The sequence below is a fragment of the Tachypleus tridentatus genome, chromosome 8 (assembly GCF_004210375.1).
Source record: "Tachypleus tridentatus isolate NWPU-2018 chromosome 8, ASM421037v1, whole genome shotgun sequence".
In the NCBI taxonomy this organism is placed as follows: Eukaryota; Metazoa; Arthropoda; class Merostomata; order Xiphosura; family Limulidae; genus Tachypleus; species Tachypleus tridentatus.
Genome location: NC_134832.1, coordinates 8,559,911 through 8,581,898, shown reverse-complemented (window position 1 = coordinate 8,581,898; position 21,988 = coordinate 8,559,911). Strand labels below are relative to the sequence as shown.

Here is a 21,988-nt window from a genome sequence, read left to right as displayed (position 1 = left end):
CCTCAAAATTATGACTTGAAAGAATAATAAGCAGATTGAACTCGTGAACACTTTCATGCAAGGAACTGGGTTTAGATCTAGTGGCTGTTTCATGCGATATGCTGAACATAAATTACGAAACAGAAAAAGTTTTTAGATTGAAAAGTCAACTAGCATCATCGCGCTTTTAACTAAATGGTGGAAAGGATATTGTGTGATTTATCGATTGTCAAAAACTGTTATATGAGTGTCTAGCATTAAGTAACATAACGTTTGCATTTTGTTTTAGCGCCAAATTATAAGGTAAGGTATAACAAGTTATTTGCTCTATTCAACACATGGATTCGAACTTCAGATGTTCGCCTTGTAACCATGAAAGATAACGCTGACCAACCTGGAGAGATTAATTAAAGAAAGATATTATAATTTGTATTATGACAAATTTACTAAGGCTATCTGTCCCCATCCTTAATTTTAAGATACTGACTAGAGAGAAGGCAGTCAGCCAGCAACGTCCTACCATCTGTCGCCAAAGCTAATGGTTTGACTTTCACTCTTATAACGCCTCCCGCTAGTACAGCGGTAAGTCTACGTATTTACAACGCTACAATTAGGAATTTGATTCCCCTCTGTGAGCTCAGCAGATAGCTCGATGTGGCTATGCTATAAAAACACACACACTCTTATAACGTACCCATAGTTTTAAGTGCATGGAATATTTTATGGTGTCGCACGAATTCGAACCCTGTTCACTTGCTCCAAAATCCAGAGATCTACAAAAGAAACAATCTCTGACTGTAATGATAATAATAAAGTCTTACAATAGACTGAACAGCTAAAATGGTTTAACTGCACCTTCTTCAAAATGAAACTTACACACTGACAACAGAGAAAATACAACAACCTAAACTGACAATAAAGAGCGAAACCTCACGACAGTGAATCCTAGTAAGGTAGGAGCTAGCAAAAATAGGGGAAAAAGAAGAAAAATAATTCAGATTATGCAGTGGTGTATTTAGGTAGTGGCTAGAGGGGATTCAACCCCAGGCCCCATGATCTTAATGGGAACCCATTGATAATTTTATTCTATATAAAATTACATGGGATGTAATGCCCTCAAAAATGATCAACCTCTGGGCCCACATAGCCCTAAATCCACCACTGAGGATATAAAAGAGCAAATTCTTACATTGCGTAAAAAGAAGAGTAAACCCTATAATTATGCCTTTAACGTTGGATTTTATGTAAAACAGACTCTCTAAAATAAAGAAGCCATCTGTGTTAAACAGGCTTCTAAAATTGACAATATCTATCATTAGCAATATTTTTTGGTGTTAGCTTGTTAAATATTTAATATAAAACCATAATGAAAGAGATAAACTTGCAAGAATTAGTCATCAAAAGGCTCGGCATGGCCAGGTGGGTTAAAGCGGTCGACTAGTAATTTGAAGGTGAGTGCGTCAATAATGTGACAGTCAATCCCACTATTCGTTGCTAAAAAAGTAGCCCAAGAGTTGGCGGTGGATGGTGATGACTAGCTGCCTTCCCTCTGGTCTTACACTGCTAAATTAGGGACGGCTAGCGCAGATAGCTCTTGAGTAGCTTTGCGCGAAATTAAAAACAAAACAAACAAGCAAACAAAATAGTCATCAAAGTTTGTAAAAATTAACATATCTAAATGAGATAAAGTTTGTTTGTTGTTAAAAACAAAGCTACACATTATGAGGCAGGGACGTAGATTTTTTACACCCGATGGGGGGGGGGGTGATTTTTGCAACCACTTATGTGGACTGTTCAATTTGCAAATTGGTTATCTATGATTACGTGAACCTGAAAGCTGTAAACATGCAGTCACAGAGTAATCTTGTTGCCACGATACTTGCATGTATACTTAGGCCTACTGACTGATACGAACTATCGCTTAGATCGAAAAGCTTAGAAGCACGCTTATATTAAAGATGTACATTTCGGGTCCTGAAAAAGCTTACATCTAGACCTAATTATGTAATTCGATTGGTAAGAACACGAGAATCACAAGAACAAACACAAAATTTGTAGGCCTGTGATGCAATAAAACAATTCAACAGACCAAACTGTAGGGGTGATGATTGTATGCACCATACCCTCACCTAAAATGAAGAGGGGATGTATACCCTCCAACTCCCCCAGGATCTACGCCTCTGATTATGAGTGTTTTTTTTCATAGCAAAGCCACATCAAGTTATCTGCTGTGTCCAACAACGGGGCCTGGCATGGCCTAGCGCGTTAAGGCGTGCGCTTCGTAATCTGAGGGTCGCGGGTTCACGCCCGAGTCGCGCCAAACATGCCCGCCCTCCCAGCCGTGGGGGCTTTATAATGTGACGGTCAATCCCACTATTCGTTGGTAAAAGAGTAGCCCAAGAGTTGGCGGTAGGTGGTGATGACTAGCTGCCTTCCCTCTAGTCTTACACTGCTAAATTAGGGACGGCTAGCACAGATAGCCCTCGAGTAGCTTTGTGCGAAATTCCAAAAACCAAACCAGTGTCCAACAAAGGAAATCGAATCCCTGAATTAAGCTTTGTGAATCCGTAGACTTACCTCTATTTTAATGGGGGTCATTTAGCATTGTAAGGCCTCGGACTTACAGACGAACCACCAGGGAACAGGTAAGACAAAGAGAAATAACTTTTCAATCTACCATGCGTTTACGAAAACGACAAAAAGTTAAAAAAATTAAACACGCAAGAGTAAATTCAAGTTGCTTTGCAGTGAACATCTAGCCACAAAACCGGAAGATCTTAATCAATTACATCTATTTTTATAGTTTCTTAATTTGTGCTGCAGTAATACCTTATGATTGTTTGTATGACAACTACGTTTATTGTATTTGAAACATCGTTCAATTATAGTGAAAGTTTTAAAAAGTAATAACAGAGGACGTTGATGCCCATAGTCCTCGTGGTTATACATCATTTAGAAGCTTGAAGGATAAAAGGCAGTGACTTGTTGTTTCAGAACAGTAACGCTTTGAATTAAAAATGTTTGAGCGAGGATCTGGGCCTATTTTAGTATTAAGTAGGTATATTCCGTATTTATTGCTGTTATTTTTATTTAAATATTTATGTGAGACACTAAAATATCCCGTTTGATTAAAATTTAGGTCAAAATACTAAGCGAGAGAGCGGCAGGAAGGTCCAACTAGAAAATGTGCAGGCGGCGAAGGTAAGATAGCCGAACGTTCTCGATTATCTTGTTCATTGTGAATTCGAGTCTTATTTTACTATTCACATTTGCAGTGGATCTGAACTTAAGTCATTAAGTGTGATTGAATCACATTTCAATATCTTTTTAAAAAATGATACTTTTATTACATTTTCAGCGTATTTGACTTTGAAAATAATTTGCAAAATCTTTGCAATTAAAACAGGTGTAATATAAATACGACTGGTGAGTCATGATCCAATGTAGGCCTAACGGTAACATTCTACTATATTATTAAAATATTACATTGTATTAGCAGTAAGTAGGATAGTTTGTGTAATTTTTTTTAATAAGTACTTTCTATCGATTTGATGTAATGGTTTTTCCTTTCTGAAATTTTGTATATTGATGACTCGACTTCCATAAATTTGTATAGATATTTGGGATAGTACTGTACAACTTGTTTGGCTATTTAAAGAAATAGTAATCCTCAATATCTGTGATTACTGTTTATTTTATTAAATAAACATATGGTTAACATTTTTGAAACAACTAAATGTGTTAATCATAAATATATTGTACATTATGAATATTACAATCTTTTGTTGATGTTGCAGTTTGCATATCATATATGACTATATGAAAGCTGCATACATAAGAGCTAGCATAGAAATGAATTCTTTCCTTCCTAGTTTTCAAGAAATTTGTGTAAAATTTTTCTATAATTATTATTGTTAATGTTTTTTTATGTACTAATCATAGAAATATACATTAGGACAGTATTATTGGTTTTAATTAGTATAATTTATTTGAAACTTCTGACTATAAGCAGGTTGTCTCTTGCCATCTGAAATTATAAAAGCTAACTCTATATATTAGTATCAACAATAAATTAACCCCAAACTGTTTTTTTGTGTGTGTGTGTATAGTCAACTGGTGCTATTTTTATTATTTTCTAACCTTAACATACCTTAATGTATGCTTAGGTGTGCAACCTTGATTAACGTTCAGAAATGGGGACCAATTGTGAATTTTGATAACTTTGATAATACTTTAGCTTTGGTGCCTTATTCTACCTTTTTCTAAGGTTTTGAATAATGCATACAAAGGACTACTTTGAGAATGCTTTTCCTTTTAATAGCATTCCTCTGAGGTTCTTTGCTTCAGTGTATTAGTAATTTCATTGCCATACCTGTATACTGAGATGTCTTATAACACAATTTGTTCACTTATTTTATTAAAACCTATTAGGATCCATCTATAACAATGGTGTATTATGGCAAACAAAAAGGAAAGATTTTGTGTTACCATCCTCTAGGCAACTAGAAAGTTCTCCAGTGTATTGGCTTGTACATTAAAATATCTTAAACACACTGGATATAGTCCACAACAGTGCCTTTCCAAATGGCTTTAGTTCTGTTTCAGTACAAATTAAAACTCCAATTTTTACCTTATTTGCCTAACTAAATTACTTCAGTAACTGGTTCATTGCATATCCCTCATCAGGCACTGTAGGAAAGAGAAATTTAGATTACATGTTATATGACTCTTGCATAGAATATATCATATGCTGAAATCTCGGATTTGGTCATATTTTCAATCTGATGTCTTTGACTGATGCTGTTTCATAACTTTTAACTTGTATGCACTGTCATGATATAATGTGATATAGACTGATGGTTTAGGAATGTTGGGACTAATTTGAATAAGAATACAAATCCACAAGTCAGTTACTTCAACTCCTCTTGAAGTCAAAGACCATCGGGGATATACCCATTGAGGTTACGCCTCACTCTACTTTGAATTCTTCCAGACGAGTTACAGTTGAGAGGGATATATAGACCATTCCAGAGTCGGAGATCCTCGCAGCTTTCACCAGCTAAGGTGTTACAGCCATGTGCTGGATATTTACTTGTAGAGATGGGATTATGGAGCCTATGAATGTTCTAATATTAACATTTACAACATCATGTCTCCTACCACGATCAAGGCAGGATATCTGAATTGTAAGGTATGGCCTTATATTCCTAACCCTGTTAATTGTTTTCATTGTCAATGATTTGGTCACTCGGAAACTCGGAAACACCTTGCCGTGGTTCCCTTGACATCTGCCCATTGTGCTGGTAAAGACCATGATGCTTTTGAATGCCAACTAGAACCCCATTATGTTAACTGTAATGGTCCACATCCTTCCTGTTTTACTTCTTTCCCTAAATGGGTGGAAGAGAAAGAAGTACAATGTCTCAAGACAGTTCACAATATTACTTATCCAGAGGCTCGGAAATTACTATTCTGAATTCCATCTCAGACTTAGCTGTGTAATACATTCCAATACTACAGTAGGAGTCCATACAGACCTTTCTGTGCCTCCTACAGAATCCTTAACAGCACATTTTAATCTAGCACCCTCCAAAATCAGCAAAGTTAATGAATCAGTATCTACTTCTATCTCTGTCTCTACCACATTTTCCAGTCATTGCCCAATTTCATCTTGTTCACACCCAGGTGTTCCCATAAGGTCTTCCTCTCTTGATACTCCAAAAATTAACCCATTCATTCATGTTCTCAATCACTAGAATGTATGTCTACAAACTCCAACCTGCCTACTCGATCCAGAGCAGGATCCTGACCCATATCCAGCAAAGAAAAAAAAGTGCGGTTTCCCTGCCATATACTTCTCCAAAATAAAGAAAAATGGCTATGCTAATCCAATGGAAATGTTGAGGTTTTCAGTCAAATGTGAATGTCCTTTTCAGGAAACATTTTTAAAACCTACTCACAATTTCACAATACTCCTTATACTGAAATGACAGGTCATGTGTAGGACAAGGACATGGGGAAGTAGCACTTCTGGTTGATCAACGTGTGCCCACCCAGTCCTTGTCATTGAATATGCCCATGGAGGCTGTAGCCATCTGTATCTCTTTGGGTCATACCATCACTGTTTGCTCTCTGTACCTTACCCCTGGATAAAATTATCCCTCAGACCTTGTTGCTCTCATTGAGCAACTGCTAACCTATTTTTACTTTTGGGGGATCTTAATGGGCATAATCCCCTCTGGGGTGGTTCTAGTATTGATGTGAGGGGGTCATGCTATAGAGCATATGCTCCTGAATCACAACCTGTCTCTCTTCAATACTGGCTCTTGCACTTATTTTCATGCACCTAGTCAGTCATTTGCTGCTATAGATCTTTCTATCTGCTCCCGTTTGCTTTTCACTTACTTTTCATGGAAGGTTGGCATCAATCCACGGGGTAGTGATCATTTTCCTATCATATTAAGAGAGATTGGCCGTGGTTAGTGCCACCTGATCCGTGTGCCTCAGTGGAAGTTGAACCAGGCCAACTAGCCCTCTTTCAATGCTCTCTTGGAACTTGATCTTGCTGTGTTATGTAAATCATTGATAGATGATTGTGTAGCAGCAGTAACTAACTGTATTGTCCAAGCAACTGCTAAGTGCATCCCCCATACCTTCATATCTTTCCCACGGCATCCCTGCCCTTGGTGGAATTCTGCTTGCTCTATAACATGAAAAGCTCAAACTTGCTTAGGATAAATTTCATAGATATCCCGCTCTTACAAACTGCATTGCATTTCAGCAAGCCCATGTACAGGCTTGGCAAGTTAGATATCAAAGCCAGAAGGGATCTTGGATTAAATATACCTCCAGCATTTCTTCAACCAGTTCAAAAGTCATATGGGATAAGATCTGGAAGGTGAGTGGATTGTATACTTCTGCCTCTCTCTCTCTCTCTCTCTCAATATTTCATGGCCATGAAGTTGCTGATGCTCACAGCATTGTGAATACGTTTGTTTGTCTCATGTATCTAGCTCTTCAAACTCATCCCCTTCCTTTTTTAGCTATTAAAACACAAGTTGAACAAGTGCCTCTTTCTTTTTCGACTGATCATTCCTATGACTACAATTCTCCTCTTACACTGGTGGAACACACACTTGTGCTTCATCGGTCTAGCAATACATCAGTTGGACCTGATAATATACATTATGAGATGCTATGCCACCTTTCTCCTTCCTCTCTTACTACTTTCCTGGCTGTCTTTAACTGGATGTAGCAGGATAATGTCTTTCCTGATGCTTGGTGCCAAGCTATTATACTCCCTATTCTTAAACTTGGGAAGGATCCAAAGATTACTTCAAATTACTGCCCCATTGCTTTGACGAGTTGTCTCGGTAAGATCTTAGAGAGGATGATTAATGCTCATCTTGTTTGGTTCCTTGAATCAAACAACCTTCTCTCACCCACTCACTGTGGGTTCTGAAGACGATGCTTCACGACAGACTACTTAATTTGCCTTGAAACATCACTTAGAGAAGCCTTTTTGAAGTTATGACATTTTGTTTTTCATTTTTCATTTAGAAAAAGCTTATGATACGACATGGAGATATAGCATCTTGAGAGACCTTCATTCATCGAATTGCGTGGCAATTTGCCTATTTTTATTAAGCGTCTTTTAATGAACGGCTGCTTCCAGGTCCTTGTGGGCTCAACACTTTCCTGTTTTTTCCCATAGGAACTTTGAGTCCTTCAGGGCTGTGTCATTATAAAGAATAATGCCATCAGTGAACAGCTATCCCCAACAGTTGTAAGTGGTCTTTTTGTTGATGACTTTCACATTTAATGTCAGTCATCAAACATGAAGTTTATTGAGTGGCAGCTACAAACTGCAATCAATTATATACTTAAATTGACCACAGCAAATGGTTTTCAACTTTCTCTCTCTAAAACTGTATGTGTGCATTTCTGCTGCCAACGGGATATTCATGCAGATCCAAAACTGTAAGTTCTGTTATCCATGAGACAAAGTTCTTAGGTCTTGTATTTGACTGTAAATTACACTTTTTCTCATAACAAGCAACTTCATGTTAAATGTATAAGAGCATTAAAAATCCTTTATGTCCTCTCTTCCACCTCTTGGGGAGCGGATCGATACTCCATGCTTAAAATTTATCATGCCCTTATCCAATCCAAACTTGACTATGGGTTTATGGTTTATGATTCTGCCAGAACCTTAGCACTGAAAATGCTGGATCCTATCCACCATCTGGGGCTTCAATTTTGCACTGGGGCCTTTCATACTTTTCCAGTCCAAAGTTTGTATATAGAATCCTATGAACCCCCTCTGTATATTTCCCATTTGCAACTGTATCTTATGTATGCTTTCAAACTTTGCTATTTACCACAGCATCCTACTTGGGGTTGTGTTTTCCATCCTCAGTGGGCCACACTTTTCTATAATAGAAAATCTGCCATTGTTTCTTTTGGCCTTTGTATTTGGGCACAATCAGAAAAATTGGATATATCTTTGAAAAGCATAGCAGTATCAACAGTTTGGTCTCTTCCACCATGGCTAATTGCTATCCCCAACTGTGACCTATCTTTGAGGCATCTGAGGAAGGCCAGTATTTCTGATTGGAAATATTGCTCTTTATTTGCTAAACATCTTTCAAACAATCCATCCATTCCCATATATACAGATAGTTCAAAATCAGGTGACTCTGTAGGTTCTTCCCTGGTTTGTTACAATTTGTTTGTAGCACACAGAATCCCCTTTACATTTTCTGTGTTCACTGCTAAATTATAGGGCATTTCTCTTGCCCTGAATCATGTTGAAATTATGCAATATACGAATTGTATGATCTATACTGATTCACACAGTTGTCTATTGGCCCTGACATTATTCCATGTTTATTACCATTCTGTTCTTATCAATATCCAAAACAAACTGGCCCATCTCTCTCTATCATCTATCTCTATTCAGTTTTGTTGGATACCAGTTTATGTTGGTATTTGTGGGAATGAGCTAGCTGACAGAGTGGCAAAGTCCATCTGCTCTGGTTCTATCCCCATCTTCCCTGTTCCATATGGTCCATTTATCAAAACCCAACTCTACACCAGTTGGCAGTCAAACTGGAGTAAGTAACAGAATAAGCTTTTACAAATCAAGCCTTCTTTAGCTTTTTGGCCATCTTGTTTCTGTAAAGGATGTTGTTTTGGCTAGGCTATGCATTGGTTACAGTTTTTTTTAACTCGCCACTTTCTTTTATCTGGTACTGATGCACCGATGTATGGTCTGTGTAGCACTCAGGTCACAATCGTACATAGTTTATTGTCATGCCATCATTACAACCAAGAATGATGCCATTTTAAACATATTTTTAAGGTAGGTTTGCCCTTGACATTACCCAATATCATAGGTTATACTGGCTGCCTCACTCATGTTTTTACATTAAGAGCTGTTTTTTTTTAACTTAAGGTTTTTATTGGACTATACACTGTTTTAGCATGATTTCTTTTACATATTTTAATTTTATTTTGACCTGAATCCAGGACTGGAAAAGCCAACTTAGGTGACTGACAGCAAGTTTGAACTTTAATGCTTTAGTCCTCCTGGCAGGTCTTAATTTTACATACTTTTACTTTCATTTCCATATACCATTATAGTACACTACATCTTGTTTGGCACAGATAGCCTAGTAGCTTTGTGCTAATAAACATGAAATGCCTATCTACCTAACCTACATTACTCTTTCCATAATGTTGAGGACATGCTGGTGAGGTGATGGCTGGGAAATCTTGAAGGAATATTTATCCATAATCACTGTTCCCCATAAAAATTTTTTGGTAGCATTAATTTTTCAAGAAAACTTGTAAACTAGGAAGTGTATAAGAAGTGAAGAGGTGTGGTATTTGAGTTAAGAAACCTAGTAGAGTTGGCAAACTGTGTGCATCACTTTAATCAAAGCAGTGCATTACAAAATGCCTGTTTCTCAGTTTTTACTCAGCAGAACTCGATAATAAATAATTTTTCAATCATTAGGAACCTGACCAATATCTGTTGACTCACCATAAACGATAAAAACAACTTGCATATCTTATCTTAACTTTCATTTAAAATTTTGAGAAAACTTTGTTTGATCCTTGCACTTTTTTAATCAGCCCTTTCTTTTTTTTCCATATCTGTGTGATTTAAGTTAATTTCACTATATCTAATATCCTTCTGTAGAAACATTCCAGGGAGAATTATAGGCATACTTGTGTGACTTGTTACTGATGTTAGAGTTTTAGAAACAATTCAGTTTATGGAATAATCCTGATAAATATCTTAAGTATTATGGATGAATTCATATTCTTTGTTAGGTTAATTATTTCTGAATGTATTATGGAAAGATTAAAGTACTTTTTTTTCTAGGCAATTGCAGATATCATCCGGACATGTCTTGGACCAAGAGCAATGTTAAAGGTTAGCATATAGTGAATGTTTAATTTTATTTTTAGAGTTTACTGTCAACTTCCCAGCATGGCGTAATGTTCTCGTGAAAAATTTAATTCTGTCTGCTTTCAGTTAAATAAAATAAACTTATCTGAATTGTTTCATTCTCGAAATTATATTGATTTTACTTATTTCAAACGAGTAAACATTTGCATAGTTGTAAGTTTCGTAACACCAAAATCAAAAGATGTTTCAGATGTTTATAACACAGTTGCTTCTTTGGAGACAAAGTCAAGGTAATTGATTATCAAAAGAAACAACGTTATTTAGTAAGATTAACTGTAACGAGCAGTTTGAACACACCACTTTTATCTGACAAATTATTCTTGTAATTGAATGAAAAAGAATATTTTTCTACTAAGATGTTTCATTTGAGATTGACATTTTTGCTAACAGCATTACTTGCAGTACAAAAGACAAAAATGGAATTGTCTGATCATTTTCCAGTTATCAAATGTGATGAAATATAATAATGTTTTGCATTATACATGTTTTTGTACTCCAGCAACTTGAAGAAAAGTGTAAAGAGCCAAAATTGTATTTTTCATTCCCAAAGTTATATGTATCTTAAAATAATCCAAAGTATGTTTAGGAAGAAATGTAAACACAGCAAGATATTTTAAGCAGACATAAGACTACAAAAATAAATGGGTTGAACAAAATTAATAAATATTTGCCAAAAATATGAAAGTGGAATATAAACAAACTTCCCCAACTTTTGGTTCTGAAATCTTTTCAGATGTGTATTTAGCATGAATGAAATGATTGGTAAGTACAGGAAATATGTCACTTCAATGTTCAACAACAATAAATTGTCCATTATAAGTTCTTGTGAATATTTTTTGACTTTGTAAGTTGAGATCTAACTCCAAAGCTAGATAAAGTGTTAAAATCTTCTGTTAAAATAATTGGTAGGTTTTATGTGCAAAATGTAGCATAAAAAGTAAACATTTTGACCTATTGTTAAAAGAATTATGAATGTATTTTGTTATTTTGAGCTTGATATTGGACAAGTTTTAAACAAAATGGCATTCAGAATTTAATTATGATTAGTAGAGAAAAGTAAAGGGAGGTGTCTTAATGGCAGTTAATTTATTGACTGGCTCTCTGTATTGTAACTTAAGACAACAAAGGCCATTTGGTTCTTCAAGGCTGTGTATATGTATCCACCTCAAAGGAATACTAACAGAAAACATTTTATGTGCATATGTAATTTTTCAGAAATTTATCAATTTTTCTTAAATTACTTCACAGTGGTGGCTTCCACTACAGCTAATGGAAAATAATTTCATAAGGTAATCACCCTGTTAGAGAAATAAAACTGTCTTAACTGGAACCTAGCCTGTCTTTTAGATTTTAAGTTTAATAGTGGCTTCTTATTCTATTGTCTTCAAGATACAGCACAAAGAAATTGGAGGACTTTATCATATCCATTCTTTGAAAAATTGAGTGAATTTCAATACTATACTTTTTATTCTTTTCAGTTTAATTGCTGTTTAGTAACAACAGTTTATAATTTGAACTTGTTTGATGTTCAAAATATAGTACATTGAGATGTACAATAAAACATTTTTTAAGTAAAGCTGTGGTATTTTTAGAATATATAAACAAGCCTGCTTTGTTCTTTGAAGGTTTGCATATTTATCCAGTCAGTATCTTTACTACTTTGTTTCTTAAAGGAGGATGTTGGATTTGTTTAGTGGTTATGTGCTGGACTTTGGAGTTGAGGATCCATGATTTGCTTTCTATGGATAAAAGAGAAATAATCACACTTTCTACTTAAATGTATCAGAACAGTGACATTCAAACCCCAGTATTGGAGTAACTCAAGAATTAGCAGTATATGATGTTGACTAGCTGCCTTCTGTCTTGTCTGTTAGTTAAAAAGTTAGGAATAGTTAGCATAAATATCTTCTGTGCAACTTTGGAATATCTCGAACAAACAAATCTGTAAGGAAAACTGAAAGGTGTCTGACCAATGAAGCTTTAATGTTCATATAGTATAAATCCATACATATTTATATTGTCTGTTTGTTTCTGCACCTCATTACTACGTAAGACATTTTACATTACCTTTGAAAATGCTTGTATGGCAGCTTTAGTTTGAATCCCTGTTTAGCTCTGTTACATCTATCAGATCCAGAAATGCTTTTTATCCAGTTTTACAAATGAAAATAGGAGAAAATATTAATTGGTGTAATTTAAGTTATAACAATTATACACACATGAGTGTCATTTTATATACAAGTTTACCTGAAAATTGAACATGAAGATTGTGTGTGTGTGTATTAGTGAAAATAATTACATTTTAATGAAGTTTATTTTGGTTTGGCTTAATTTTGAGTTAACAAATTGTGTATTAAAGTTTATGTACATAAACTAAAAAAAATTCTCAGGAACTCTTTTAATACAGAAAACCAAATTTTTTTTTTTTTTTTAAGATAATTTTTGGATATTTAAAATTAATTTTGTCTGAGAGAAATGAAAATAATAGTACAGGTAAAAATAAAAGTAATTTCTGTCATTGTTATTGGGCATAAGTAGATAATTTCAAATATACATTTAGTTAGTAAATCCAAGAGGTTGGTTACTAATGTGTTAAGTCACTTGTTTAAACATATGGAACTTCTAACTTGAAAAAGGTAAAATAAATAATACAGTTTTATAGGTATGTTTTATTCATTTATAATATACCAAAACTAATATAGAGGAAAGAAGTAAGAGTGCATTTGGCTCAATAAATCCTCCTTTTACTGGCTATTCATTATTCTGTTCATTCCTGGGGGTTCCCATGTACTGAGGAATTTTGTTTTTGCTTATTCAAACACTTACTGTAAAAAATCAACTTTTAAAGAAAGGGGGGATGAAATTATTCATTTTTGTTAAAATGTATAGGTGACCAAAGCAGTAGTTCATGGATGCACCATTAATTTTTTTTTTTAATTTATTTATTAAGGTGGACCCAAAATTAATATGGTGGAGAAATAGCTTTTTTAGAAAAATGTGTTTAACACTTTCACTGTTTTGGGAACATATCACCATTTAAATCTTTGTTGTGGGAGCTTGAAATTTTGTATTACCATCAACAAAGGGTATTTCCTTGTAAACTTCTTAATTTACTAGTTTTAAATTTGAACAAGAATGAAATATTAAAAAATACTGTTTTATTTTGTTAAACAAGTGGGAGAGCTTTATCTATAAATATGGCATAAACAGAATTTAAAAACTGGTTTCTAACCTTATTGGTTGTTATAAGATCAAAAGTCCATACTTGTATTATACTAACATTAATTGTACGTTGTTACTATTTGTGTTTGTTTTTTTTATTGCATTAACTGACATGCTAAATATTCAGAAAGGAGTTGAAACACACTTTAACTTTGTGCAAGTTTTTTTATATAAAAATGGTTTTATAAAAGATATTAACTTTTATTTTGAATAGGTAAATGAACTGATGTGTTTTTCATTATATAGATGTTAATGGATCCTATGGGAGGGATTGTGATGACCAATGATGGAAATGCCATTTTGAGGGAGGTGAGTTATGAATATTTGCTAATGAAGTAGTGTTGCCATTGGTTTAATATCAGTCACTTATGAACAGTGAGTATATTGATTAATGTTGCATCAACTGATTAATCAAGATTAGTACTTCTGGTCATTTAATGTTTTTGATAATTTTTACCAATTGGTTAATTGAAATTTTGTGGCAATATATTTAACTACTGAAAATTAATGTTTTTGATTATTTCTATTTTAGATTATTTCAGCAGTTGATTAGTTTACATCACTCTTAATCAATTATGAAAATAATCAACTAATCAAAATTAAGATTTCAGATTAGTACTATTTTCAAGCAATTGAAGTATTGGTACCACATGTGTAACTTGTCTTTGTTATGGCAAAGCTAATAAGGCTATCTGCCCCTGTCAATAACTTTGGATTGCTGACAAGAGGAAAAGCAACTAACTGGCAACAAGTGTTGCCAACCTTTTTCCTTTTAACTGCTCACTAGAGGGAAGGTATTTGGTTCAAACATCCTTTGCACTTTTTTTTTGTATATAGGTAACATGATTTGAGGAATACTGTTGAGTAATGGCACCTATTTATTAATTAGTTAGAAAATGTTATAAATTATTCAGTTCTAGTCACTACAATATTGATATTCTATAGACTTGCAGTTTTGAGACAGTGACGTTTTTATCACTGATCATTTTTTGTAATGTACAGGGTTTGTATGATATAGTATTTTGTAGTTGGGCTTGATTGGCTTATGGTACACTAAAATATTCAACTATGTATATTTACTATTTATGTTTTCATAAGAATTCTTTCTAATCCTAGATCACTGTACAACATCCAGCAGCTAAGTCAATGATAGAAATTAGTCGTACACAGGATGAAGAAATTGGAGATGGGACGACTTCAGTAATCATTTTAGGTGTGTATCTGAAGTTATGCTCTTTTAGGGAAAATATATAATGTAACTTATCTGAATGTAGAGTGAATAAAATGGTAAGTAATTTATGGTTTTGTGCCTAGGAATGCAAACTCTAACCCCACTGTTTTAACTAGTGGTTCACACCCTTCTTACTTTCGTTCTTGCTCTTAGGGGATAAAGAAGAAAGAGGTGCAATGTTTATAAATGGTGAATAATATTTCTTACCCAGAGGCTCAGAAGTCAGTCCCCCTACTCCAACACGGATATATGCTGCTGCACTCAGTTCCACTGTTTCTGACAGTTATTCTCTGATCACATAGTCTTTTGCCAACCATTGTTAAGAGTTGAGTCAATATCTCTCTTTCCTGTTTTCACCACTCCTTCTAGTGGCTGGAATCCACTTCCTTTGGCTCCAGCTCCTGGTGTTTCCTTGGGTCCATTTTCTCCTAACATCAAATAACTTGGAACTAGGACTGGAAAGTCCAACTTCAGGTGACTGATGGTGGTTTTTGTACTTACCTGTTAGTTTTCCTGGCAAGTTAAGATAATTAGTTATGTTACAGAAAGTTCTTTACAATTGAATTACTTTAATTTTTCTCTTAACATTGTAGACTAAATGTAAACGTTAATTTTATGCTATTTGTTTTTTTTAAACTTTGTTTTGTTTTACTTTAATTTCCTTTTAACTTTTTATCAAATGTTTGGCACAAATAGCCTAGCTGCTTTGTGCCATAAAACACTAAATCAACAAACCACCCATTTTCTCCTTTGGCCCCAATATGCAAAACAATTATTTATTCACACCCTTAGTCTCTGGGATCTGCATCCACCAACAATCTTGATCATACTAGGTTAATGCAGGATTTATGGAGATCGACAGACCTTCCACTAAAGAAAACAATATAGAGAACAGAAGGGCTCTTTGCCCTATTCTCCTCCACCTGAATTGACGACTGCTGTTTTTTTGGCCAGAGTTATTAAGGTTTCTGTTCTAATGTGGAGGACTTTAAAACTTTGATTCTTATCATCCTGTGTATCTTTGCTCATAGGAAATGTTTTTGGAATCTGCTGATACAATCACCTTTTGGCAGTTTTCTTTGTACTGTAGTGACAAGTTGTGTGATGGCTGAGTGCATGGAATGATGGCTCTACTGGTTGACCAATGCATGCCTGTCCAGTCCTTACTTCTTGATACATCCTTAAAGACTGTAGCCATCTTTGTTTCCTTGGGTCATACCATCACTGTTTGTTCTTTCTACTTGTCTCCTGGAGAGACCTATGAGCAATCAAACCATGATGCTCTCATTGACATTTCCAATCTCCTGTTTTAATTCTAGGAGATTTTAATGAATGTAATCTCCTCTGGGGTGGTGCTGATATTGATGGGAGTGGTTGTTCCATAGAGCATGTGCTCTCAGATCACAACCTTTCTTTCTTCAATACTGGATTTTGTACTTATTTTTATACACCTAGTCAGACGTCTATTGCTATTGATCTTTCTGTCTGCTCCCCTTCACTTTTCCCTCACTTTTTTCTGGAGGGTTGATAGAAATATTATCATTGCCCTGCGAGTCACTGTCATTTTGAAGATGACCAGATGTGTTCAATGCCACCAACCCCTGTGCCTTGGTGGAATCTAGACCAGGCCAACTAGCTCTCTTTCACTGCTCTTCTGGAACTTAAACTTGCTGTTGTCTGTAATCCAATTTTTAAATGACTGCAGGGCAGCAGTAACCAATCGTATTGTCCAGGTAGCTGCTCAGTCTAATCCTTAAACATCAACATATTTTCTGCTGTATCTTCATCCGTTGTGGAATCCTGTCTGTTAAATGGCAAGGAAGGCTCATAAAGGGGCCTGGTATACCTTTTCTCAGTATTGCACACTTTCAAACCACATTGCTTTTCATCGGGCTTATGGACATGCTTGACAGGTAAGACTTCAAAGCCAGAAGGAATCTTGGATTAAATTCACAACCAGTATCTCTTCTACCACCAGTTCCAAAATTGCATGAAACAAGATTTGGAAATTTAGTGGGCAGTATGTTTCCCTTCTCCTTTCGATCTTGTTTTCTGATGGCCAGGAAGTTGCTGATGCCCAGGACATTTGCCAGTACTTTTGGTGAAATTTTTTTTGTGCATTTACCACTTCTGTTTCATCCCCCACTTTTTTGACCATCTCAGGCAGATCAATCATATATTTTCTTTTGGGTCAATTATCTGTATGACTAAAATTACCCCTTTACACTGGAACTCAAGCTTGCTCTTTATTGGTTGGACCTGATAATATTCACTATGAGATGCTGTGTCATCTCTCTCCTGCCTTTATTGCTATTCTTCTGGTTGTTTTTAACTGTATCTGTTAGGAGAATGCTTGGCACCGGGCTATCGTCCTCCCTTTTTCTGAGCCTGGGAAGGATCCCACGATTCCTTCCAACTTTCATGCAGATGCTTTGATAAGCTGTCTCTTTCAGATTGCAAAGAAGATTGTTAATACTTGTCATGTTTGGTTTCTTGAATAAAACAACTTCCTCTTGGCTACCCAATATACGTTTCAGTGACGGTGCACCAGTGTGGACCACCTGATTTGACATAACATCTATTGGAGTAGCCTTTCTCAAGTAATATCTTTTTTCTGTATTCATTGACCCTGAGAAGGGTTATGATACTATGTGGAGGTATAACATTTTGCAAAAACTCCATTTGTATGGGTTGTGTGGCCATTTGACTGCTTTTATCAACAATTACTTAATGAACAGGTAATACCAAGTGCATATGAGCTCCCCTCTGTGTGGATTCCTATACATGGTGAGGGGGACCTCCCAGGGAAGGTTCTGTTCTTTCAGGTTATCTCCTCTGGGATCTAAACATCTGCCCACGTGTTTGCTGTGCATGGTAACCCGTGAAGGGGAGCAGAGAATTCTGGTGTTTGAGGGGTCCAACCTTAATACGCTACTTTTTGGTCTTGAATTCCTGTACATGGGCAGCCTTGGGGTGGCTTCCCTTGGGTCAATTGGCTGGTCCACTTGGGCTAAAGTCAACAAAGTACCAGTGTTGGATGTTCTCAACAGGTGTTGTAGACATTGTATCTGTTTAGGTACAATGCTCATGAAAACCTGCAATTGCTGCAGTGTCCTTATTTAGCATTGTAGTGCATCCCTTCGTAGGGCTCCATGGTGAGTGGAGTCAGTGGGCACCGAAATTTTCCTTTTTTATTATTGATACTCCAATTACAAATCTTTAAATAGTGAAAAAAGTCTATAGATAAACAAACACATCTTGAAGATTCTGAACAGCAATCCTCACCATGTGTACCACCTGTTGTACCTCATTTTCTTATATTGCATTCACTTTCAGACAAACCTTTAGGACAAATATCTCACTTTTTCATTCAGAAGGGACAAGAAGCTCTCCAGTCAGTAAAGAAGCTTTGATCTGGAGCCGTGTTGGTTGAAACATCCCAACACAGTGAACTCCTCTTGAGACTATTGGGGATGTACCTATTGAGGTTACCCCTTATGCTACCTTGAATTCATCACAAGGAGTTATTGTTGAGTTAGAGATTCTCGCTAGTTTCTCCACTCGAGGAATTTCTACATTGATGTGCATCTGCACTCTCAAAGATGGAGTTACACTGCTGACAAATATCCTCGTTTTTACATTCACATCACCATGTGCACCTGCCACCATCAAAGCAGGTTATCTAAATTGCAGCGTACAGCTGTACATTCCAAATCCTCTGTTTCCAATGTCAGAGGTTCACTCAAAGACATCATGTCATGGTTCCCTAACATGTGCCCGTTGTGGTGGCAAGGACCACGATGCCTGAGAGTGTGAAATGGACCCACATTGTGTCAACTGCAGTGGTTCTCACCCTTCATACTTTTGTTCTTGCCCTAAATATTGGAAGAAAAAGAGGTGCAGCGTTTGAAAACGACTCGTAACATTACTTATCTTGAGGCTTGGAAATTGCTGACCATCACTTCATCTTGGACATATGCTGCTGCACTTCGTTCCACCACTACAGTGGGAGTGCAGACGGATCTTTCTGTGCTTCCAAGTGAATCGTTCTCAAAACAAATGAAAAACCTTTTGATCTCTATGGTTAAAGTTGGTGAATCAACTTCTACACCTATCTCTGTTCCTCCCATACATTCTAACAAACCCCATGATCCACATCCTTTGGTTCCAGATACAGGCATTTTTTCAGATGCATGTTTTTCTCCCACCCCAAGTTGCAGACCAATCATTCGTTCGTGTTCTCAGTCACTGGAATCCCCTTTTAACAACAAAGAGAAGATGGTTAATGGTTGTCTTGTTTGGTTCCTCGAATCAAACAACCTCCTCTTGCCTACCCAATGTAGATTCCGACGACAGCACTCCACCATGGACCACCTAATTGGACTTGAAACGTCAATCGGAGAAGCCTTTCTCATACGACAACATCTTGTATCAATATTTTTTGACATTGAGAAGGCTTATGACACAAGATGGAGGTATGGCATTTTTGCAAGACCTTCACATTTTATGGGTTACGTGGCCATTTACCCATTTTTATTAAAAAATTTTTAATGGACAGGAGATTCCAAGTTTGTGTGGGTTCAACACTTTCCCGTTCTTTTCTACAGGGCTGTGTTTTGAGTGTTGCACTTTTCAGTATAAAGATTAATGCCATCACTGAACAATTCCCTCTCACTGTTGCAAACGGGCCCTATGTCGACGACTTTCACATCTTGTGTCAGTCGTCGAATATGAGATATATTGAACGGCAACTTAAACTCCCCTCAATCGTGTACTGAAGTGGACCATGGCAAACTCTCTAAATCCGTTTGCATGCACTTTTGCCACCAATGGGGTATTCACCCTGATCCTGAACTTTGTATTGGTGAAGTTACACTGCCTGTGGTCCCTGAGACCAAGTTCTTGGGGCTTATCTTTGACCGTAAGCTGACCTTTATACCACACTTAAAGCAGCTACGGGTCAAATGCCAAGAGCACTGAACATCCTCCATGTCCTCTCTAACATCGATCCACTCCCCAACTGGTGGTAAAGATGTATCATACTCTTATTCGATCGAAACTTAACTATGGATCACTGGTCTATGACTCTGCCTTACCCTCGGCCTTAAAGATGCTTGACCCCATTCATCAAGTACTTTGACTCTGCACTGGGGCTTTCCACACCTCCCCAGTTCAGAACTAATACATAGAATCTCGTGAACCTTCTCTGCACCTTTGCTGTTTGCAACTGTCTTTACTGTCTTCTTCGAAATTTCGTTCCTTACCAAAGCATCCCACCTGGGGTTGTGTTTTCCTTCCTCAGTGGGCCATACTTTTTCAGAACAAACAATCTGCCATTGCTCCTTTTGGCCTTCACATCCAGGTGCAATTGGATGAATTGGGTCTGTCCTTGGATAACATTGCAGAATACACTGGTCAGCCCATCACACCATGGCTTATTACAGTCCCCAAATGTGACCTTGCTTTAAGTCATCTGAGAAAGGCAGATACTCCCTATTGGAAGTACCATTTTTTATTTATTGAACATCTTTTGAACAATCTTTCCATTCTAATTTATGTGGATGGTTCCAAATCAGGTGACTCTGGGCTCTGCCATGGTTTTTTGCGGTTTGGTGGTTGCGTGCAGGATCCCCTCTAGAGCTTCTGTGTTCACTGCTGAACTGTATGCCATTTCTTTTGCTTTGGATCATATTAAAGCTAAGCAGTACTCCAACTGCACTATTTATACTGACTCCCTTTAGTTCTCTACTGGCCCTGGAATCGCTTCACATTAGCTCACACCCTGTTCTTGCTGATATTCAAAACTGACTAGCCCATTTCTCATTAACATCTTCTATCCAGTTTTTCTGGATACCAGGCCATGTTGGTATTCGCAGGAATGAGCTTGCAGACACGGCAGCTAAATCTAACTGCTCTGGTACTATCACCACTGTGCCTATTCCATACATGGACTATGGCCCTGTATTCAAGGCTTGGCTTGACACTTGTCTTGTCATAAGCAATGCGACAACAAGCTTTTACAAATAAAACCCTGTATTGGACTTTGGCCGTCTAGCTTTCATAAGGATTGGAAGGAGGGAGTTGTTCTAACTAGACTATGCATTGGTCACAGTTTTTTAACTCATTGTTTTCTTTTGCCTGGAACTGATGCACCAATGTGTAGTTTGTGTAACACTCAGATCACTGTAAGCCACATTTTACTCTCTTACCATCATTATGACCCTCAACAACGGCACTATTTTAAACATGTTCTCTCCCATGGTTTGCCCATAACATTAGACAGTGTTATTGGTGATGGTGACACTGTCCACTTTGATAAAGTTTTCAGTTTTTTAATGGCCATTAATCTTTTTATTGTCATTTAAGTTTTATATTTATTCATTATTGTGGTTCCCTTTTAAGAGTCAAAATCTTTCTAGTTCGATTTGAAATTGGAAAAATGGCCATAACATTAAATAACTCGACACCAAGACTGGAAAGGCCAACTTCAGGTGACTAACGCTGCTGTTTGAACTACCCGTTAGTCGTTCTGGCGAGTTATTATTACAATTTTGCTGCATGTCTTTTAACACTCTTATTACTTTACTTTTTGATACTGGCCATAATGACACATTACCTGGAACCAGGACTGGAAAGGCCAACTTCAGGTGACTGACGGTGGTTCTTGTACTTACCTGTTAGTCTTCCTGGCAGGTTATGATAGTTACCATTATGCTACAGAAAGTCCTTTACAACTTCTATTACTGTAGTTTCTCTGTAACTTAATATTTTAGACTGGATGTCAACATTGGTTTTATGTCATTTATGTTTTTAATTGCTGTTTTGTTTTGCTTTCATTTCCTTTTATGAATTTTGCTACATTTACTTTTTTTACCTTTTTACCAGACATTTAGCACAGATAGCCATGCTGCTTTGTGCCATAAAACACTAAATTTACCATTAGTTCTCACTCTAGTTTTGCCAGTATTAACAAATGATTAGCATGTTTCTGTATCTTCCATTTCTATCCAGTTTTTCTGGATATCAGGCCATGTTGGTATTTGCAGGAAGAAACTTGCACACATCCCAGCTAAATC

At 36.4% G+C, this 21,988-nt stretch overlaps 1 protein-coding gene across 1 annotated transcript in view; it reads left to right on the top strand.

The window, feature by feature from the left end:
- The first annotated feature begins 2,882 nt into the window (after positions 1 to 2,882).
- Positions 2,883 to 21,988, top strand: part of CCT3 (chaperonin containing TCP1 subunit 3) — a 43,461-nt gene continuing 24,355 nt past the window's right edge. Inside the window, exons 1-5 of the mRNA XM_076517539.1 lie at positions 2,883 to 3,033; positions 3,119 to 3,180; positions 10,373 to 10,423; positions 13,928 to 13,990; positions 14,798 to 14,894. Of these exons, the coding sequence (XP_076373654.1) occupies positions 2,997 to 3,033; positions 3,119 to 3,180; positions 10,373 to 10,423; positions 13,928 to 13,990; positions 14,798 to 14,894 (310 nt within the window). The 5' untranslated portion in view covers positions 2,883 to 2,996. The remainder of the gene's footprint in view (positions 3,034 to 3,118; positions 3,181 to 10,372; positions 10,424 to 13,927; positions 13,991 to 14,797; positions 14,895 to 21,988) is intronic.